This window comes from Paramacrobiotus metropolitanus, unplaced genomic scaffold, assembly GCF_019649055.1.
Source record: "Paramacrobiotus metropolitanus isolate TYO unplaced genomic scaffold, Prichtersi_v1.0 Parri_scaffold0000105, whole genome shotgun sequence".
In the NCBI taxonomy this organism is placed as follows: Eukaryota; Metazoa; Tardigrada; class Eutardigrada; order Parachela; family Macrobiotidae; genus Paramacrobiotus; species Paramacrobiotus metropolitanus.
In genome coordinates, this window is record NW_026570325.1 from 1 (window position 1) to 17464 (window position 17464).

At 52.9% G+C, this 17464-nt stretch overlaps 2 protein-coding genes across 3 annotated transcripts; one reads left to right on the forward strand and one right to left on the reverse strand.

Moving 5' to 3' along the window:
* Positions 1–97: 97 nt before the first annotated feature.
* Positions 98–635, reverse strand: LOC129597449 (uncharacterized; the record flags this gene model as incomplete). Its single annotated transcript, XM_055494995.1, has 1 exon — positions 98–635. A coding segment is annotated over exon 1 (538 nt), but the record flags the coding sequence as incomplete, so codon positions are not given.
* Positions 636–14301: 13666 nt separating this feature from the next.
* LOC129597490 (uncharacterized) lies at positions 14302–15949 on the forward strand. 2 transcript variants are annotated; one of them, XM_055495061.1, is made up of 2 exons: positions 14302–14433; positions 14809–15949. In XM_055495061.1, exons 1-2 carry the CDS (start codon positions 14370–14372, stop codon positions 15780–15782), a joined length of 1038 nt encoding a protein of 345 aa, XP_055351036.1. In that variant the 5' UTR covers positions 14302–14369; the 3' UTR covers positions 15783–15949. The 2 variants fall into 2 exon arrangements, with proteins under 2 accessions (XP_055351036.1, XP_055351037.1); XM_055495062.1 differs by having other exon boundaries at positions 14311–14424.
* Positions 15950–17464: the final 1515 nt, after the last annotated feature.

Sequence of the window (17464 nt, forward strand, 5' to 3'; positions counted from 1 at the left end):
CTATCCACGGCGACAACATCTTCTTTCCGGTTTCGACGTTGCGGAGCCAAGGTTGTTGGGTCCTTTATAGTTGAGTACCGTCCATACTCCATCGTACCGTTCCTTCCTGGTAGGATCCTTGTTGGATACTCTACCAGGACGAGGAGATCTCTCTTCTGGAAGTCCGGTACGGATTTCTTCTTATTGTAGAGTTCGGCTGCTTTCTGGAAGGCTTCGTCGATGTTCGTCTTCGCGATGTCGTGAGCCCTCTGGAGCCGTTCCTTCATCCTTCTGATGTATTGTTCCTTGTCGGTGTAGTGTTCCGGTGCATTGGTTCCGGTGATGACGTCCTGGGGTATGGTCATCTCACGTCCATACAGCATGTAGTAGGGTGAGAACCCGGTGGTCGCATGTTTGGCTCGGTTGATTCCACATACTACGTACTGTAGATTCCGGTGCCATCGGTGACCATCCTTGGCGTCGCATTCCTTCCGATTGCCGTCCAAGATCGTCTGCATGGAACGTTCGACTTGGCCTTGACCCTCTGGGTGGTAGGCTGTTCCAAAGGTATGCTCGATCCCGAAGATCCTGGCCACTTTGGCGAAGGTCTTAGCCGTGAAGTGGGATCCTTGGTCGGTGTGAAGGTGGGTCGGCATGCCGTATTTTAGACATCACTCCACGAAGAACTTTTCGAACTCCTGCCGAGTTAGTCTTGGTCGCTCGGGCTATGGTGAACTTGGTGAACTGGTCGGTAACGACCGCGATGTATTGGTATCCTTTCGACTCAGTCCGGGTAAAGGTCCTTTAAAGTCCGCGTAGATTCGGAACCATGGTTCACCGACCTCCATCTTCTGGAGTTTACCGGGTGGTTTAGTCCGGGCTTGTTCACCAAGGTACACCGGGGGCAGTTATCCACGTAGTCGTGAATGTCGGATAGCATCCGGTCCCAGTAGTACCGAAGCTTCGCTGCCTCCAATGTCTTCACACGGCCGAAGTGGTTGCCGGTTTTTCCGTCGTGAAGTGCTCGGATGATGCCTTTTCGCATGAAGAGCGGGACCACGAACCGTCGTTCCAACTTGGTGTTGTGGGTGGTCAGCCGGTATAATAGACCTCCGCTCATCTGGTAATGTTCCAACAATGGGGATTTATGGTCCAGCTGATCCTGGTTTTCCAGCTCATCGATCTTCTTCCGGAGGTGGGGGTCCCGGAGTTGCAGTCTGCGTAACTCCTTGTTGGACTCGATCGGCTTCTCTTCTTCATCCTCGGGTTCGCCTTGTGAACCCGGAGCCTCCGGTCCGTTAACCTCAGTAGTCCGTACTCTTGCGGTTTCGACCCTCGACTCGCCTTGTGAGCCCGGATCGTCCGGTACGACTACGTTGCTTACCCTTACATATGGGGTAGATAGGTCGTTCCAGTCCGAGATGACCTTGCATCCAGGCAGCGGGGTTACTTTTGGGACGGGGCGACGCATATTTGTGGTCTGCCTCCATTCAGCTGCCACTCGGAGAGACCTTATTTTAGCCTCATCCGTCCAGCCTCCGGGCTCAAGTATGAGGTCCGGATGTCTTCGGCTCTTTTCCTTGATTTCGTGTCGTTGTACCCGGAGAGACCTTATTTTGATCTCGTCCTTTAAGTCCTCAAAATTGGGTACCTTGTCCAATTCTTCATGGGGGTCGTTATCGTCGGGTCGTTCAAGGGGCCACCGAGACAGAGCATCCGCATTATCGCAGAAAATTCCAGGTTTGTACTCGATGGTAATGTCCTTGCCTTGCAGAGCCAAAGCCCACCGTGTTAACCGGGGGTTGATGCCGGGTCTATTGGACTCGCAGCGCATCAAGTTCTGTAAGGCTCGGTGATCCGTTCTGACGGTGAAGGGTCCATGGTCAATGAAGTGTTTAAACTTCTGGACGGCCCAAACTACGGCTAGGCATTCCCATTCGGTGACTCCGTAGTTCTTCTCGGCTCCATGGAGAACTCGGCTGGCAAATGCTACAGGGTGGTCTTCTTGTGACAACACCGCGCCAAGTCCGGCTCCACTGGCATCGCATTCGATTACCGTCTTCTTGGTCGGGTCGAATTTCGCGAGTACTGGGGCTGTAGTTAGAGCCTCTTTGATGCCATTGAACTCCGCTGTATGGTCGTCCGTCCAGTCTGTCCGGATGGAATTAGTCTTCCGAAGGAGTTCATAAATCTTCGATGTCCGTTGGGCATAGTTGCGGATGAACTTCCGATAGTAGTTAGCCAACCCGAGGAACGACCGCAATTGGCATTCTGTTCGCGGGGGTTGGTGTTGCGCAATAGCCGCTACCTTTTCGTCGTCGGTCTGGACTCCGGCTTTGCTGAGGACATGTCCGAGGAAGGGTAACTATCCGTTCCAACCTCGCACTTCGAGGGTTTGATGGTGAACCCGGCCTCAAGTAGGCAGTCCAGGGTGGCTCGGAAGGCTTCCTTGAATTCTTCAAAGGTCCGGCCAAAAGAAGATGATGTCATCGATGTACGCAAAAACACCTTTCTTGCGGGCTTTTGCGGTTATCTTATCGACATGCATCTGGAAGGTTGCGGGTCCGTTACAGACTCCGAACGGCATCCGGTTAAACCTGTACATGCCTTCTGGCGTAACGAAGGTTGTCATGTCCTTCGAGGCTTCGTCCATTGGGATCTGCCAAAAACCGGATTGGCAATCTACCTTGCCGTAATATTCCATCCCGGCGCACTTGTCCAGTAGTTCATCCGGGTTCGGAAGGGGGTAGTTGTTCTTTTTGGTTACTGCATTCAACTTAATGTAGTTGATGCAGAACCTGGTTCCGACGGAGCCGTCCGGGTTTTTCTTGGCTGCCAAGACCACGGGAAGCTCCATGCTGCGTCGGAGGTTCGATAACTCCTTGGTCCAGCATCTCTTGGACGTGTTTGGAGATGAATTCGGACCCTTCCAACTGGTTCTAGTTGGGTTCATCTTTATAGGCTTTGCACCTTGGACGTCGATGACGTGGGTGACTCCCTTGACGTCACCGTAGGGTCGTTTGAGGTTGGAAAGACAAGCCGATACTCCCACGATGTCCCGTAGAACTTGTCGCTGCTCATCGGTTAAGTTGTCACCGAGCTTCATGGAGTTGATGGCTTTCTTTTGTTCTTCGACGGTTGCCGGGTCTTCGTCACCTTCTTGGGTAAGTCGGACCCGGGCCTTTTGGTCGTCCGTCATATGTTCGTACGGCTCGACTCGACCCATTGGGGTTCCTTTCCGGATGGTTATATCCTTATTAGTGTGGTTAGCCACGAGGATGGTGAACTTCTTCCCGTCATGTGGGGTCGGACCATCCTTCATCTCGATACCTTCCGCTAAGGCTTCTTCCGAGCCGAGGTACATCAGGTACTTGTTCTTAGCGGGGTCAACTTCTATGTCGAGGGTTACCGTAACTTCGACGATAGCCCTGGGAAGTAGCTGGATCCGTACCGTAGTGGCGTCATATTGTGTCGCCCTCGGTAAGCTGTATGGCCGGTCTCCATTTTGTGAGACCCGGGCTACTCCCATCGGGATTTCCCATTCAATCCCTTCATTGTCGGGCTCGAACCCGTAAGTGTCGCTGTAGTGCATGTATCCGATCTTCGCACCCCTTCGGAGTACCTGGTTGTACTCAGTCGCGTTTTGGATCTTGATCCATGCAGTATCGCAAGTTGGTCGGATCTCAATGGTGTCTTCGATCGGCCGAACTCCCGGAGTACTTCCGCCGGAAAGACTCGAATTGGATATCCCGGTGAGGGGCCATACTCTTAAGGGTTCGCACCAGTACGGCGCATGTTGAGAAGGGTGGTAAGGTACACCTGTTCTCAATGAACACGGGCTGTCGGTCTTCGTCCTTGTCCTCGGTATGGAGCTGAAGACGATTGACGGTTGGGCCTGTAGCTATTGGCTTCAGCCTCCGTACCCGTTTCCATGGGTTATAGACGGTCTTCTCGGACTTAGTCTGTCGTACCGAGGCTGCCTTCGGTTTAGCCGAGGCTCCGTCTGGACTTGCATTTTTGTTGGGTTCAACCGGGTTACCTCCGACGGATGTCGCCTGTTGGGCAATCTGTTCGTCGTCGGTCTGAGATACCCGTTGTCCCGCCGCACGGACGTCATACGTGGGGCTGGCTTCCGAGGATTCGGCTTCGGAGGTGTTAGGGTCCTGTTCCAGGCCCGTATCGCTGGACGTAGCCGAGGTTACTGGGCTGTCAGCCGGGTGAAAACCGTAATTGCGGTTAACTCAGCCCGTCGTTGTGAGCCTCCGTTCTGGGGTTGCTGGGCTTCCTTTGAGGTTCGTTGCCGGACGATCCACCTTTTGGGGTTCGTCCGGGGGTGTGTCGATTCTACCCATTGAACCGAAGGGTCAGCCTATGTCGTTATCGTCGTCGTCATCGGAAGTATCCGAGGAGTTATTGTCTGAGGGGTCGGATGGCTCATTATCGGAGTCAGTGTCCGGTGAGTCACTTGTGCTCTGTACATCCGAGGCTTCCGAATCCCAATCTCCAAATTCGTCGGCTTCGCCTTCCTCCGCTGTTCCGGCGGATGGTCCAAGTAGACCGTCAGTGACCCTAGTTGGGGTCTGCTGAGTCGGTCCTTCCCGGTTCGGGAGGTCCAGGGGATGGTGGCCTACCATGCTCCCAGACTTCTTCGTTTCGAGTTCTGAGGGCTTGGACGATCGCTCCATTGTTTTCATGGCAGATCGGGCATTCTAAGGCCATATATTCCTGATCCGGGGCTTGTGCCCGTGTGTTGGCTAGGCGGCCCCCCGTTTTGTGGGTGCACAGCCTCGGCTAGCCTTACTTTCTTGGCCTGGTGCCAGTTACAAGGCTCGATCGGAGGTTCAGAGTCCGGTACGACCCTAGTTATGCGGGTGTCTTCGCCGTATCGACTCCAAAAGGAGGCAGTATCCAGGGTACCGAAGTGGTAAGGGTCCCGGAAGTGCCACATAAGGCGTCGACCCAGTTCATGGGACTGGATTTCCAGTATTGCCGGTATAGGGAGCTGATGTTCCACAAATTGTGCGTGGAGTACGATCCGCTCTTCTTCCCATTCGATGATCTCCTCTTCTAAGGCTTCGGTTAGGTTAATTACCTCCTGGCATTCCTCCCCTTGCGGCTCGGATCTGATCATCCGTTCTTGCGCCGACTCGGTCGAGTGCGAGTCTTATGCCGATCGTCCGGGTTTCAAGGAGGTGTCGAATGCCGGAAAACCAGGTTCGGTACCTTTGGTTAAGTATACCAGAGGCCGATGCCTCTGGTATCGGGATAGACTTTAGTATCCCTCGGACTGGTTCCAATCGGGTCGTCCGTACTTTCGCCAAGTATTGTTCGATGGCGTTATGGATCTGCAGCTCCGTTACGAGGCTTCGTTCGGTATCCGAGCATTGCGGGCAGACCGAGGGTCCGGGGTTCATCGGGTGATCAAGCCGACTTATCCGAGCCTCATTCGCTGCCGTGCCCGATGCCTCTGGTATCGGGATAGGCTGCACTACACCCGAAGATGGGTTCCGCTGACCCTCGTTGGGGGTCGTTGGCGCTCGGATGAAAACAAACTTGGAATGCAAGTAGTCGCATCCAAGAAGCACAGGAACGTCCGAGTCGTTGGGTTGGACGTGGAAGGTATGGGGACTGGTGAATCCTTGCAAAGTTACCGGTTCGGTACAGCAATGGGTCACCATGAAGGCGATTTGTCCGCCAACACCGCGTATTTTGGTGAAGTACCCCAGGGATTCGAGTTTAAGATTGTTGGCTCGGCAGAAACGCTCCTCTATTAGGGATGTTTCGGCTCCGGTGTCCAACATGGCCGTAGTTGTGACCGGTCCAATTTGAACTTCATGTGTCCATGCCCGGACCACCTTCGGTCGTCCGGTGGACTGTAACGGTTGGATCGTTACTTCTCGGATGGTAACTTCGACCGGAATTAGGGTTGTCGTTGATTTGCCGGGGACACTATTGGTGTCTACGCGCAGCGGTGATGAAATTCTGTCCCGTCTCGGTAGGTCTACTCCGTCTTGTGGGATGACCTCCGAGGGTCGGTGTGGACTTAGTCGTTCTGCCGGGGCTTGTAAGCCTGGTAGCCCGGGTGGAACTTCCATAACCGAGTGACTCGCCTCCGGACGGTTAGCTACTCCGTCCATTAACGATTCGGCGGTTTCCACCGGGTATATCCGGCTTGCTATCCGTTCTTCCATGGATGGTTGACCTTCTCGTAAAGTTGAGAGGTTATATTGCATGTTGAAGAACGTCCGCGATCCGGTTACAGTTCGTGCCGGTTGTCGCTGGAAGAGGTCCGCTTCCTGCTGCAGACAGTAGGCGGGTACCTGTGCCTCCAAAGGTACTGCTTCCCAGTCTTCGAAGTACTCCGTTACTTCGTCGGTCGGAAACCTCCGGCCGTCTACCTGGTTGGCCTACCAAGGACGGTTCAGGCGTCATTCTGACGTCCTGCGAGGTTGCGGGTCGGCGTCCCGATTCTCCGCTTAGCCCGTGGCTCATGCCTAATTGGGCACCGAGCCGTCCGGGCAGCCTGGTGACGTTTCTCGTCCCGGCTGGTCGGGTCCGGTTTCTCCGGCCGACATCCCCGGCTTCACCTTCTGGGCCTGGGGTCCGGGCGTTCTGTGTCCCGGCTGCCGATCGGATCCAAGTTCCTGGCCGATCCTCCCAGGTACCTGTTCTGGTCCGGGAGCCGCATTTTCGGCGTGGCGAGGTTCGGGTCGATTCTCCGAGTATCCGAACCGGGGATGTTCGGCGCCGAGTTGGGCTGCCGTCCCCGCCGCTAAAATTCTAGCGGACTCGCTGACCGTTGCGGAGGATAAGTCCTCGTTGAGGTTCCGAGTTGTGTCCAAGGGGTTATTCCGGTTAGTGGGGTTATCCTTATCCGGTGGTTCCGTTGGATGACAGAGGTCGAATGAGTCACCGGAGCTCATCGACCTTAGACGTTTCCCTGGGATGTACCCGGGACAGGTCCGCCAACTGCCGGTTGGTATCCGCCCGGGCCCCTATTGGGGGCCGGGGACGGCGGCAGTTGCGGCCGTTGGGCTGGTGGCGGAGTTGCCAATGGGGGTCGACCACCATTCTGGGGGTTCCCTCCATTTCCCTGGCCAGGCTGCCGGTTAGGGCTGCCTTGGCCGCCGAATCCGCCGGCATTCTGCTGGCGGGGGCGCGGGGGTGGTACGATGTTCGGGTAGTTTTGATTCGCCGAGCCTAATGGCCATCCGTTATCGTACCGGTACCTCCAGTCCAGGTACCATCTCCGGTTTGGGTTGTCTTCTAACCGGAGGTTGGCGTAGCCACAACTCGCTTGGTTGTGGTTGCCCCATAGGCAGTGACCGCAGGAAAATATTCCGTCCTGGGTCTACTGGAAGAACTTAGCTTCCATCCGATCGACGTAGGTTGCCTGCTGGCGAGCCTCCTGCTGTGGTGTCCGAGGCTGCCGCTGCATTCTGGGCCTGGCCGCCTCCACCCGCGCGGTTGCCGAAGTTTCCGCGGCCGCGATTCCCGCCGCCACGTCTTCCGCCGGAGCCACCATATTGTGAGGCTCCACCGCGTCCATATCCGCCTCCGAAGCCATACCCCTGGTTCTGAGGTTGGCCGTAGCCGGAGTTCTGGCCGTAGCCCTGTTGGGGCTGGCCGTAGCCGGGGCTCCGAGGCTGGCTGTAGCCCTGTTGGGGCTGGCCATAGCCGGAGTAACCCTGGCTCTGTGGTTGGCCGTAGCCGGGGCTCCGAGGCTGACTCGGTTGGCCGCTGCTCCCGTAAGCTGGCGGCGTGACCATGGTCCCTGTTGGGGCTCCATTGAGGTTCATCGCCGCCATTGCCGCCCAAGTCTGTTCAAGTTGACCACGGGCCTGGGGTGGTGGTGTCGCCGGAGGGCTCTGTCGGTGAAGCCCCGGTTGCACATTCTGGTAACCTGGCGAGTTGGGTTGGATGTATCCGGGAGCCGGTTGGGTCACAGGAACGGGAGTCGCCGTCCTGACGGTGATGTAGTTGGTGGAGTTGCCACCTTTAACTACCTGATACATCGGCTTGCCCCGGGTGAAGTCCCGTACATAGTCCCGGAACTCATGCGTCGTCTTCGGCATTCGGACGTCCAGAGCTGCCCGAAGGATTGGCTCCGTGACATTCGTCCGTAGGTAGAAGACTGCCAGTTCGTCGGTGAGGTTGCCTCGTTGCTTGAGGTTTATGATGGCGTCGTAGTACTGCTCGGGGGTCTCTTGCCCCAGCATGTACTTTCTGGTGGTGATGTCCGCGACTGCTGTGACCTGTTTGTCAGGGTCCATGAACCGGGCCGCAAATTGCTGCAGCCAATAATCAACGGTCCATCCGTTTTCTTCGGGTTCCAGAGTTGATTGGTTCTGGTACCACTCCAGGGCTTGTCCAGTTAGGGCGCCCTCTAGCTCCGTCATAAAGGCGACGTCCGTCATTGCGACGCCGTCAGCCTCCGAGCGATAAATTCGCCGGATCTTTGTGATCCAGCCTTCCACCTTGGCCCCGTCGCCGTTAAACTTCGGCAACTCTGCCCGATTCTTCCGAGCCAAGATCCGGTTGTTCCGCTCTTCGTATCGGCGCCGCCCTTCTTCATAGCCCTCCTGTCGGGCTTGAGCAATGTCTTGCTCATCAGGTGGTGGGGTCTGACGGTGTTGGACCGCCGGCATCGCCTGTTGGGCTACCGGAGGGTTCCAAGCCACCGGGTAGGCCGCTTGCTGGTTCTGCGCAGCCGGGGCGGAGGTGGGTGGGTTGAGGTTGAGGCTGTGGTTGGGGTTGAGGTATGGGTTACCAGGGGTGCCGGCTGGGGCTGTCCAGGTCCGGGCGGATTCTGCGCTCCATACCCCTGGTTCGGCGGTTGGTTTGGTGCCACATACCCAGGCATCCTCTGGGACTCTGTTGTGGTCGAGCCACATCCCGGTGGTATAACCACATTGGTCGGCCTGGGGCGCCGGACCTGTGGGTCCATATTTGCCCTGCAAGCTGGCATTCCCGACCAGCAGCCGGGGGGCCAGACCTATTGGGTCACGGTTGTCTGGCCGAGGCTGCTGTGATGCGTTATCCGGGTACCGGGTCAGCCAATCATGCCCTGCCTGCCGATAGGTTGAACCATCCTCGGCGTGTTCTGGGAACCCGAACGTTGTCGGTCCCGGTTATTCTGAATGGGTGAGGCCAGGGCGGGGGTCGGGGCCAGGAGTTCAAATCTCAGGGAAGTTCGAGGCTCTCGGGGGTCGTCTGTCCGGTTGATCGATACTACAGGCCTTGTTCGGTTGAGAACATCGTCGTTGTGGATGTTCCTCCGTACCGTGTAGGTAGTATAAGTGGCCGTAGAGAATTGGGAACAGCCGTCGAATGTCATTTCGTTCCGGCTCCGGGGCTGTCGGTACCAACGGCGGCCTCGGCATAGGTCCAACCGAAGGTTCATTCCGAAGCATTCCGACCTGGTAGGTTTGACTCTCGAGAGCCCCCGTTTGACCTGTTGGGTTCAGCAGGGGGTTGTCTCGGCGCAGGTAGTCGTCAATCTGCCGACATTTGTCCTGCTCTTGGGTAGTCCGGTAGGATGGGGTTGCTCAGTCATAGAGTCCTCAAGGTAGGTCTTTTCCTCCTTCAGGCACGCGACCTCAATACCCAGGTCTTCTCGTTCCTGGACCAGCTGATTGTACTTATCGCACAGGCCGGTGTACTTGTTGGTCACGTCCGTGGTGTAATCGTAGAGTTCCTGTTGGTACTTTAGGAGACGGTCCTGGTCTATCTGCAGTTGGGTCTTCTCGGACTCTAACTGTGTGATCCGGGCTCGTTGGGCCTCGATGACTGCAAGATTCTCGACGCGAGCCTGTTCGAACCGGGCTGTCTCATTCTGGAGATGAGTGGTGAGGGGAAGAATCTGCTGGCCAATTTGGGCCTGGCATAGCCGAAGGTCTAGGGCTATACCCTCCGGGTCATTCTGGTTCTCCCGGAGGTTCGCGTAGGCCGTCCGAAGGAAGTCGAGTTCCGAGTTGAGCTCGTCGATCTCTCCCTCCAGGCCGATAATGCCCTGCTTAAGGTGATGGTTCTCCTCGCGGTACTCATCCACCCGGTCGAACATCTTATGGAGTTCCGCCGAGCCAGCCTCGGAGTAGCCGAGGGCCTGTAACCGCTGCTCCAAGTCTTGGCGCAGGGTGGCCACTTCGGCCCGAGACTGCTCCAGCATGTCCTGGAGTCTAGTGACTTCGGCTTGTTCGTGACGGCAGGGCTCCTCAGTTACTTGCAACTGGGCCTCTAACCGTTCGATCTCTTGGGTAAGGTCATCAATGACAGCATTCGCACGTTCAAGTTCGTCAGTGAGCCTCTTGCGCTCCTGTTTGTGCAAAGCCACCGTCTGGGACAGAACATTCTCCGTCGATTCGACGATGTTTTGTCCGGCCAAGAGCTGGTTTTGCAGCTCGTAAATCCGTTGACGGAGGGCTTGTGGGTTGTCAATCTTCTCCGGAGGGTCTTTGTCAGGTACCGCCGGGGTGTAGTCCGAGGCTCCGATGTGAGCCTGGGTATTGCTTCGGTGACGGAAACCTGAAGCCTTTTCTGCTGTCCGGACGCTCGGTCACCTTATTGGGTAACACAGTTGCGTCGAAGACATCGTCGGTCGGTGATGGAGTTTTACCAGCCCCGAGGTCCGAGGGTTCGAACATCGGGGGTGTAGCCGGAAGGTCCGAGGTTGGCTTTGCAACCTTCGGTGAAGCCGATTTCGACTTCCGATCAGTCTTTGAGGCTTCGATCCGGCTGGCTCGGGTCGGCATAGGTTCACTGCCGGGGGTCTTGGGTTTCGGGGATGACGGTCCGCCAACCGAGGTTAAGTTAACCTCGGTAACCGAACCCTCAACCTCGCCCGTGGAGGTTGCAACCGACGAAATCCGGAATTTGACCGGGGAAACAGCTTTCTTAGCCGAGGAAGTGGGGGTTGCCGGCCGGGTCCTGGGTGTTCCAACCTGTTGGGTCGGAGTCCGGACCCCAGTGTTGGGGGTCCGAGCCTCGGTGTCCGAGGCTCGAGCCTCGGTGTTCGAGGTTCCAGCCGACTGCAACCTTCCCGTTGGTGATTTCGAAGTTCCCGGGGTCGGCTTCGGTGAGTTTGAAGTCCGACTTGAAGTTCCAGTAAGGATCCTCGGGTCCGGTGTGGTCACCTTCGGAGTCCCCGAGGGTCGCTTCGGGTCCGGCGACGTCGATTTCCGACTGTTGTCCAAAGATTTTGGGTTGTTGCCCGTTGGTTTGGGGCTTTGAGCCAGGGTCAATGGGGACTTAGTCGGTGAACCCGCCTTGTGGGTCACCCCCCGGGTCGGTGATACCATACCCTTCATCTGGCTCGGGCTCATCTGGCCTTGCCTCGGTTTCGGTCCAGCCATGCTGCCCTGTTGGGGCTGCACAGGGTCACCCATGTCCGGTGACGCCTCGGAGCTACTTAGCGCCGGGCTCGAGGCTCCATGGTCCGGGGTGATGGCCGGGAAGAGGACTGGCGAGGCACCTATTGGGTGCACAAGTCCAGCTGCAGGCTCGGAGTTCGCCTTTCGACCTATTGGGTCGTGCAGAACCTCCGGTTCGGCCTGTGGTAGCTCGAGGAACGTCCGGTCGTGGGCGTCCTCGAAGCTATCCTCCGGCGATTGAGTGAAGTCGTTCGCCAGGATCCGCGCGTCCCGCTTCTCCTTGGCCGACTTGGTCGACTGGTTCGACTTGCCGGACTTACTCGATCGGTTGGAATCCGACGAGTGAGGCTCACTACCCGGGCCGGCATGGCGGAAGGTGTACCCGCCTGCGTTGTCTCGTCGGGCGTAGCCTTGGTCGAACTTCCGTTCATACGGGTTCTCTCGACCGGACATCTTCGGTGGTGGCTCTATTGGAGCCTTGAAGTAGCCTCCGGGTTGACCCTTCAGCCAAGAAGTCGGACTATCCCTATTGGGGACTTGTCCGACGTTGATGAGGCTTTTTGCCTATTGAAGGTCCGAGGGTCCGGTGGGGGGGCAAAGGTCCGGTGGGGTGTGGGGTGATGGTGTAGGTGTGCTTGTACTACTTGCAACTCAGTACTGTTGTCAATACAGGGTACAGCTTACGTACGTCCTATACTACAGCACTGACCGCTATGACGTCACACACCGTTAAGTGGTCTTGCGGATTACTGCCTACGTCACGATTCTACGCGCCGCGTGCAAAATTCCAAAAAACAGTGACTCACTACGGACTTATAACATAGGGAATCTCCCCGTTATCCTGATTGGTCAGATTTTAATATGGTAAATCGGCCGTCGTGACGTCACAATTAATTTTTAATTTGAATTAATTATTTTTGCCGTGGGAAAATCGGCGAAAATTCCGGAAAAATTAAGAAAAATTATTTTTCACCGACCAAAAATTAATTTAGCCGGGGGAAATTAGCTCCCGTAATTTTCCGTAATTTTAGAAAGGTTGTTAACCGAGGCTCAGAGGGTCTACACCGAGGCTCGAGGGTCCGGCCTAGTAAGGCTGGCTAACCCTATTTCTACCCTAATTAGATGTTTTTAAGCCCGTTTTTTCGGGTAAAAATAAGTTTTAGCCGGCCAAAACTACTTTTAGTCCGGTGAAAATGAAAATTACCCCGCTATATCGGGTCTTTAGAGGCTCTACGAGGCTTACCGAGGGTCAGTCGACCCTATTTACCGGGTAAGTCCGCGTGAATCCGCTTGTCGATCCGGTGAATCCGCGCTGTTAAAGTTGCGGGTGCCACTTAAGGCAAAGGCGACCCCGATTGGTGAGGCTGCGAGGGTCCGCGAGGGTCCGCTGAGTCCGTGCCGTCCGTTCCGTCCGGGGATCCGCGGGAACCGCTAATCAACCCGGGCAAAGTCCGTCCGAGGGTTGTTGCCGCGAGGAACGTTCTGTCCACGCGCAAGGAAGAGGGTCTGCCGAGGCTTTCTGCCCGCAAGAGAGAGAGAAAAGACCAGACCGTTCTGGCTGGCGGCGATCAGATGGGGATAGGAACCGTTGGTTCTCTCCTTTCTTCACGTCGGCCGTACGGATGTAGGTCTACAGCGTGGTCTCAAGAGGTTCGCAGAAGGAAAAACTCAACGATCTGCTATCATGTGACAGCAGGCGAACAAAGGCTCACGATCGTGAGAAGAGGCTTTATTGTGGATAGCAATAAAGTACAGAGAACCCAAACACAAAGGCTCGATGTGAGCTGTAGATCAGAAATCACCGAATGTCAGCTAGTGAATGAAAAATGAACGGCACATCGAGCCGTAACATGGGAAAAAGCCTAATGCGGCACTGGGCAGATCCAACACGAGCGAGCGAACGCTGATAGGCCGAGATGTGGAAAGGAGGCGTGGCTCCGCCTACATCGAGGCCGATGATTGGCCGAGACGTGAGGCTGGGCGGAAAGCTGCCTGAGTCGAGGCCGATCTAGCGCTCGACAGCGAGTGCGACTCGGTGTGAGTCAGCACACCGGAAGCGGGACTGTCGCTGGCTGCCTACTCGTAGGCTGCCATAGCGACTGGCCCAACACTATTTCGGATTATTGAAAAATTTTATTTTTATTTTGCGCGTATTTCACTTGCAGTGGGGTCGTGAATAACATGTTACAGTTGTCTCGCCGTCAAAACCTAACTTTCAAACTTCGGTATCGGCTAATTTGCAAGCACATTCGTACAAATATTCTTTCTTGTGTGTAGCTTGTACTAACAATTTCTGAAGTAATAATTGGCGGGGATACCCAGGCACGCGTGTTGAAAGGGTCCACGACTCCACGGCTACAAAACAAAAAAAGAATTTTACAAAAAGCCTAAACTGTACCGGTGCAGGAATACTCGTAGTATGTATGTAATACGGTACCATGATTACGTATATCCATTTAATTGTAGATTGGCCACATCCTTTAAGCCACTGCAGATGAAATCACTTTTTAAAGCTTACTAGGGCAGTATCCTACCTTTCTCCCAAAATCTGAAGTTTTTTAACTTATACCTGGAAAATGGGCCCTGGTAAATGTCTACGTTAAAGCAGTACGGTACGAGCTCTTTATTTTATTGTCCATTTAATTAAAGCAGTTATGGTAAAACATCTAAATCTAAAAAATCAAATGGCACCTGGTTTATACATCTATTAGACTGATTTTTTGTTTTTTTTCGCAAAAATGTATTCTACGGATTCAGCTTCTTCAGACGGTACCGGTTCAAATGGTTCAAAGAGTTTAACTGAGCTGAAATACTGCGCTACCCGTTCTAACACGAAAACCCATCAGTTCTGCAAATTGCAGCTGCAGGGCAAAATAACGGATTCGACAAAGCTGTACTTACCGTGATCGATGAATAAGCACGCACCAACGTCTTCCTTCGCATTCACTGCGGACACATTCACTGCCAGTGATTATATACCCTGTGATAGATTACACAGCTGAATTGGCTCAAAACTCGAATATGGAAAAACTGAGATACGGGCTCGTAATTTTTTGGTTTATTTCGAACATGGAGGGTAAGACATGTAAGTAACAACGGAATTTATAAGTTCTATTATGCGAGACGTTCATCCTCATAAGTCATACCATAGAATTTCTAAACGCAACGAATTTCTAAACGAATTTCTTTTTTTCATTTCTATTTCTATTTATTTTTCGCAGTTCTTTTTACTCAAAGTTTCCTCTCCCGAATCATTATTATGTGTTTTATGTATGAAGGGTAAAAATATATACGTACTATGGGTGTTAGGTGTTACAAAGTGGTATAGTATGGTTGAAATGATGAACTGCGTAATTTTGCCTTTAACCTATGTTAATGTGAATAACCCATTAAAAACAACCGTGTTATTATTGTAAACATTCTTAAATTCATGATCTCTATTTTATGAACATCTTGCTAGGTGGGATGGCTGACCCGGACCAGGATCTTAGCCATAAAAATTCATCAGCATTCAACGGTATAATTTTTCCAGTCGCAGCAAATCCTTTTCGGGCAGACTTACTTACATTTGAAGAATGCAATCTTTATTTAAAATATCAACAGGAGCAATCGATATGCATGGTGGTGTTTGGTTACGATCCGTGCAATGTACATGATGACAGTCCTATCAAGGTTATGCTGAACACGTACTTGGATGTATCATGTATATACATGCCGCATGCGCTAGTAGCTAATACCACCAGACATGTGCGGCAAATTAGCCCGTATCGCGCCGTCCTGCTGAATCTGTTTGAAGGGCAGATAGATCAGGATCCCGTTACCGTTGATGTAGTCGAACCCATTCGTAATCAAACCGCGCACCTCGCTGTTTACGATTGCCAATCGCCGAATGCAACCGCCAAAGTATACGCACTGGGGATTTTGCCAAATGTGTACAGTTTCGCGCTCAAATATTGTCCCAACGTGACGATTCAGAAGAAGCACTTCGACGGAATGCCGCAGCTACGGCTGATCACGTTTGAGTTAATTACAATTAGCGCGCTGGAGCCGGGCACGTTCACGGATTTGATCCATCTGCGTAGCCTGACACTGGAGAGAGATTTCATCGGGGCGTTACTGAATCAAAATAGTCCTAAACCTAAACCCGCCTACAGCAGGTTTTCAAACGGCGATTACCTCCACTATTTGCACGATTTGCACTGCGCTTGCTCGTTTGCCTGGTTGCGCAGTTTCCTGAAACAGAAACCGTATTTGGTAGAAGAAAAGGACCTGGGTGAAGTATTCATAATCGGAAATTATTTATCTCCAAGTGTTAAAAGAAAGGGGAATGAAACGGATGTCTTCAGCGTAGACTGTTCCAGAAAAGTAACCCTGGATAATATTTGGACAGGCAGTGAATTCTCCTACAAAGCATGTTGCTCTGATAAGACGTGATTTATGTAGGAGATTCGATTTTCGCATTACCATGATCTAAATTTTTGGGATATGTCGCAGTTTCTCGCATTTTGAACGCTTTTACAACGCCGCTTCGCATTTTGAACAATCGCAACCTTGCCGTGTGCTAACTCTGTAAATATATTTATTGCAGCACTCTAAGTCGAGCCTTTTCTGAGCACTGTTTTACTAGTACATATACTAGCGATATAACGTTTTTGTTCCGAGAAATTCCGGATTATCGTGACATGAAGTATGATTATGCCGGATCTGGCTCCCCGGGCTATAGTGGCATAAGCTGTGCGTGGCTTATGTATGAGAATATAGGAACAACGTTACCAATTGGAAGGACATTCAATGTCCGTGCATCAGTTTGCTACAAGGTGCTGTTTGGATATTGCGGATGCGAGTTTGCATGGTACCGTCAATGGTGGGAAAATAACTCCGCTTTGCTGCATAGTGCGCGTGACACGGGGATTGTGTTTAAGTTTAAAGATTCTATTGCAAGCGATTATATGTATCCATCTGACATCTATGTACCCATCGATTGTGCTGTGGATATTCCCACGGGAGTTGCGTCGGGCAATCTCAACCAGACGGAGTACTCGACTAATGATGGCCCTGCTAGTATGTAGTGGCCCTAGAAGTCCGCGATCGTAATCATGTTTTTCGTTGATTCAGTGACGCATTGGTGAAATGTTATGCGTTTCGCTTGCTACGTTCCACAGTTTAGACTCGGTCGCTGACTTATAGCCCCTGCCGAGCATCACGTACATCAAGCAGCAGCGTAGAATGTTAAGCAGAGCTTTTATGATTGTTTGCTAATTAAGTTAAAGGCTGGAGCTTAAACAAAATCTCGAACAATCCTACTTCTAGTTTTTGCTTATAAAGAAATTTTCTGGGAGAGCAGAGCCACTGGGCACTGGCGCTCACAATTGTACTTCTTATTAGCTGGTTACAATCTCGAAAAATCGATGTTGGGTCATATTTTCCTGGCCTGTCTGAGTACGCAGATTACAGAACCGCAGTAAATTAGAGCGCGTCTCGGATCCATAAGGAAAGAGAGCTGATTCACGTCGGCTGCGAAGTTGCCGGAGACTCTCCGCAGGCAGAGATGCAAGACCGCAGATTGTGGTCCGCGAAACCGCCTCGAGCGGTGGAAAAAGCGCGGCATAAAATTTTATTACGCACTGCAATGCAGAACCTTCTACTGCTGCCTTTTAATGCTGACTAAAACAGTTCTCGAATTGATACCTGCATGGACTTCCGACTTCCTGAATAATGGATTAACGGAACTGAATCAAATTATTGAAATTTTTCATTGTACATAGTTTTTTTTCACTTGATTTGCACACTAGTACTCACAACACCGCATCCGTACGACAGTACAACTGCACAAGTATCGCTGAGTATCGGAATATCTATATAATGTCTATATGTATAATTACTTTTACTTTTTTAGCTGTTCTCTAGGTCATATTTATCGGTACAACACACACAATTTAACCGATTTAATTTTTGTCAGAAGTCAGTGCTCTATGTGATGAATGCTAATTATATGAATACTAATTATCTGTGCCAGGATTTCGGCCCTCTCATTCGGCCCCGTTGATCTCAGCTTCGATCTGCTCATCCAATTTGTGTTCTTATGTAATTTGTGCGCCATCGATACGCCCCAAAAG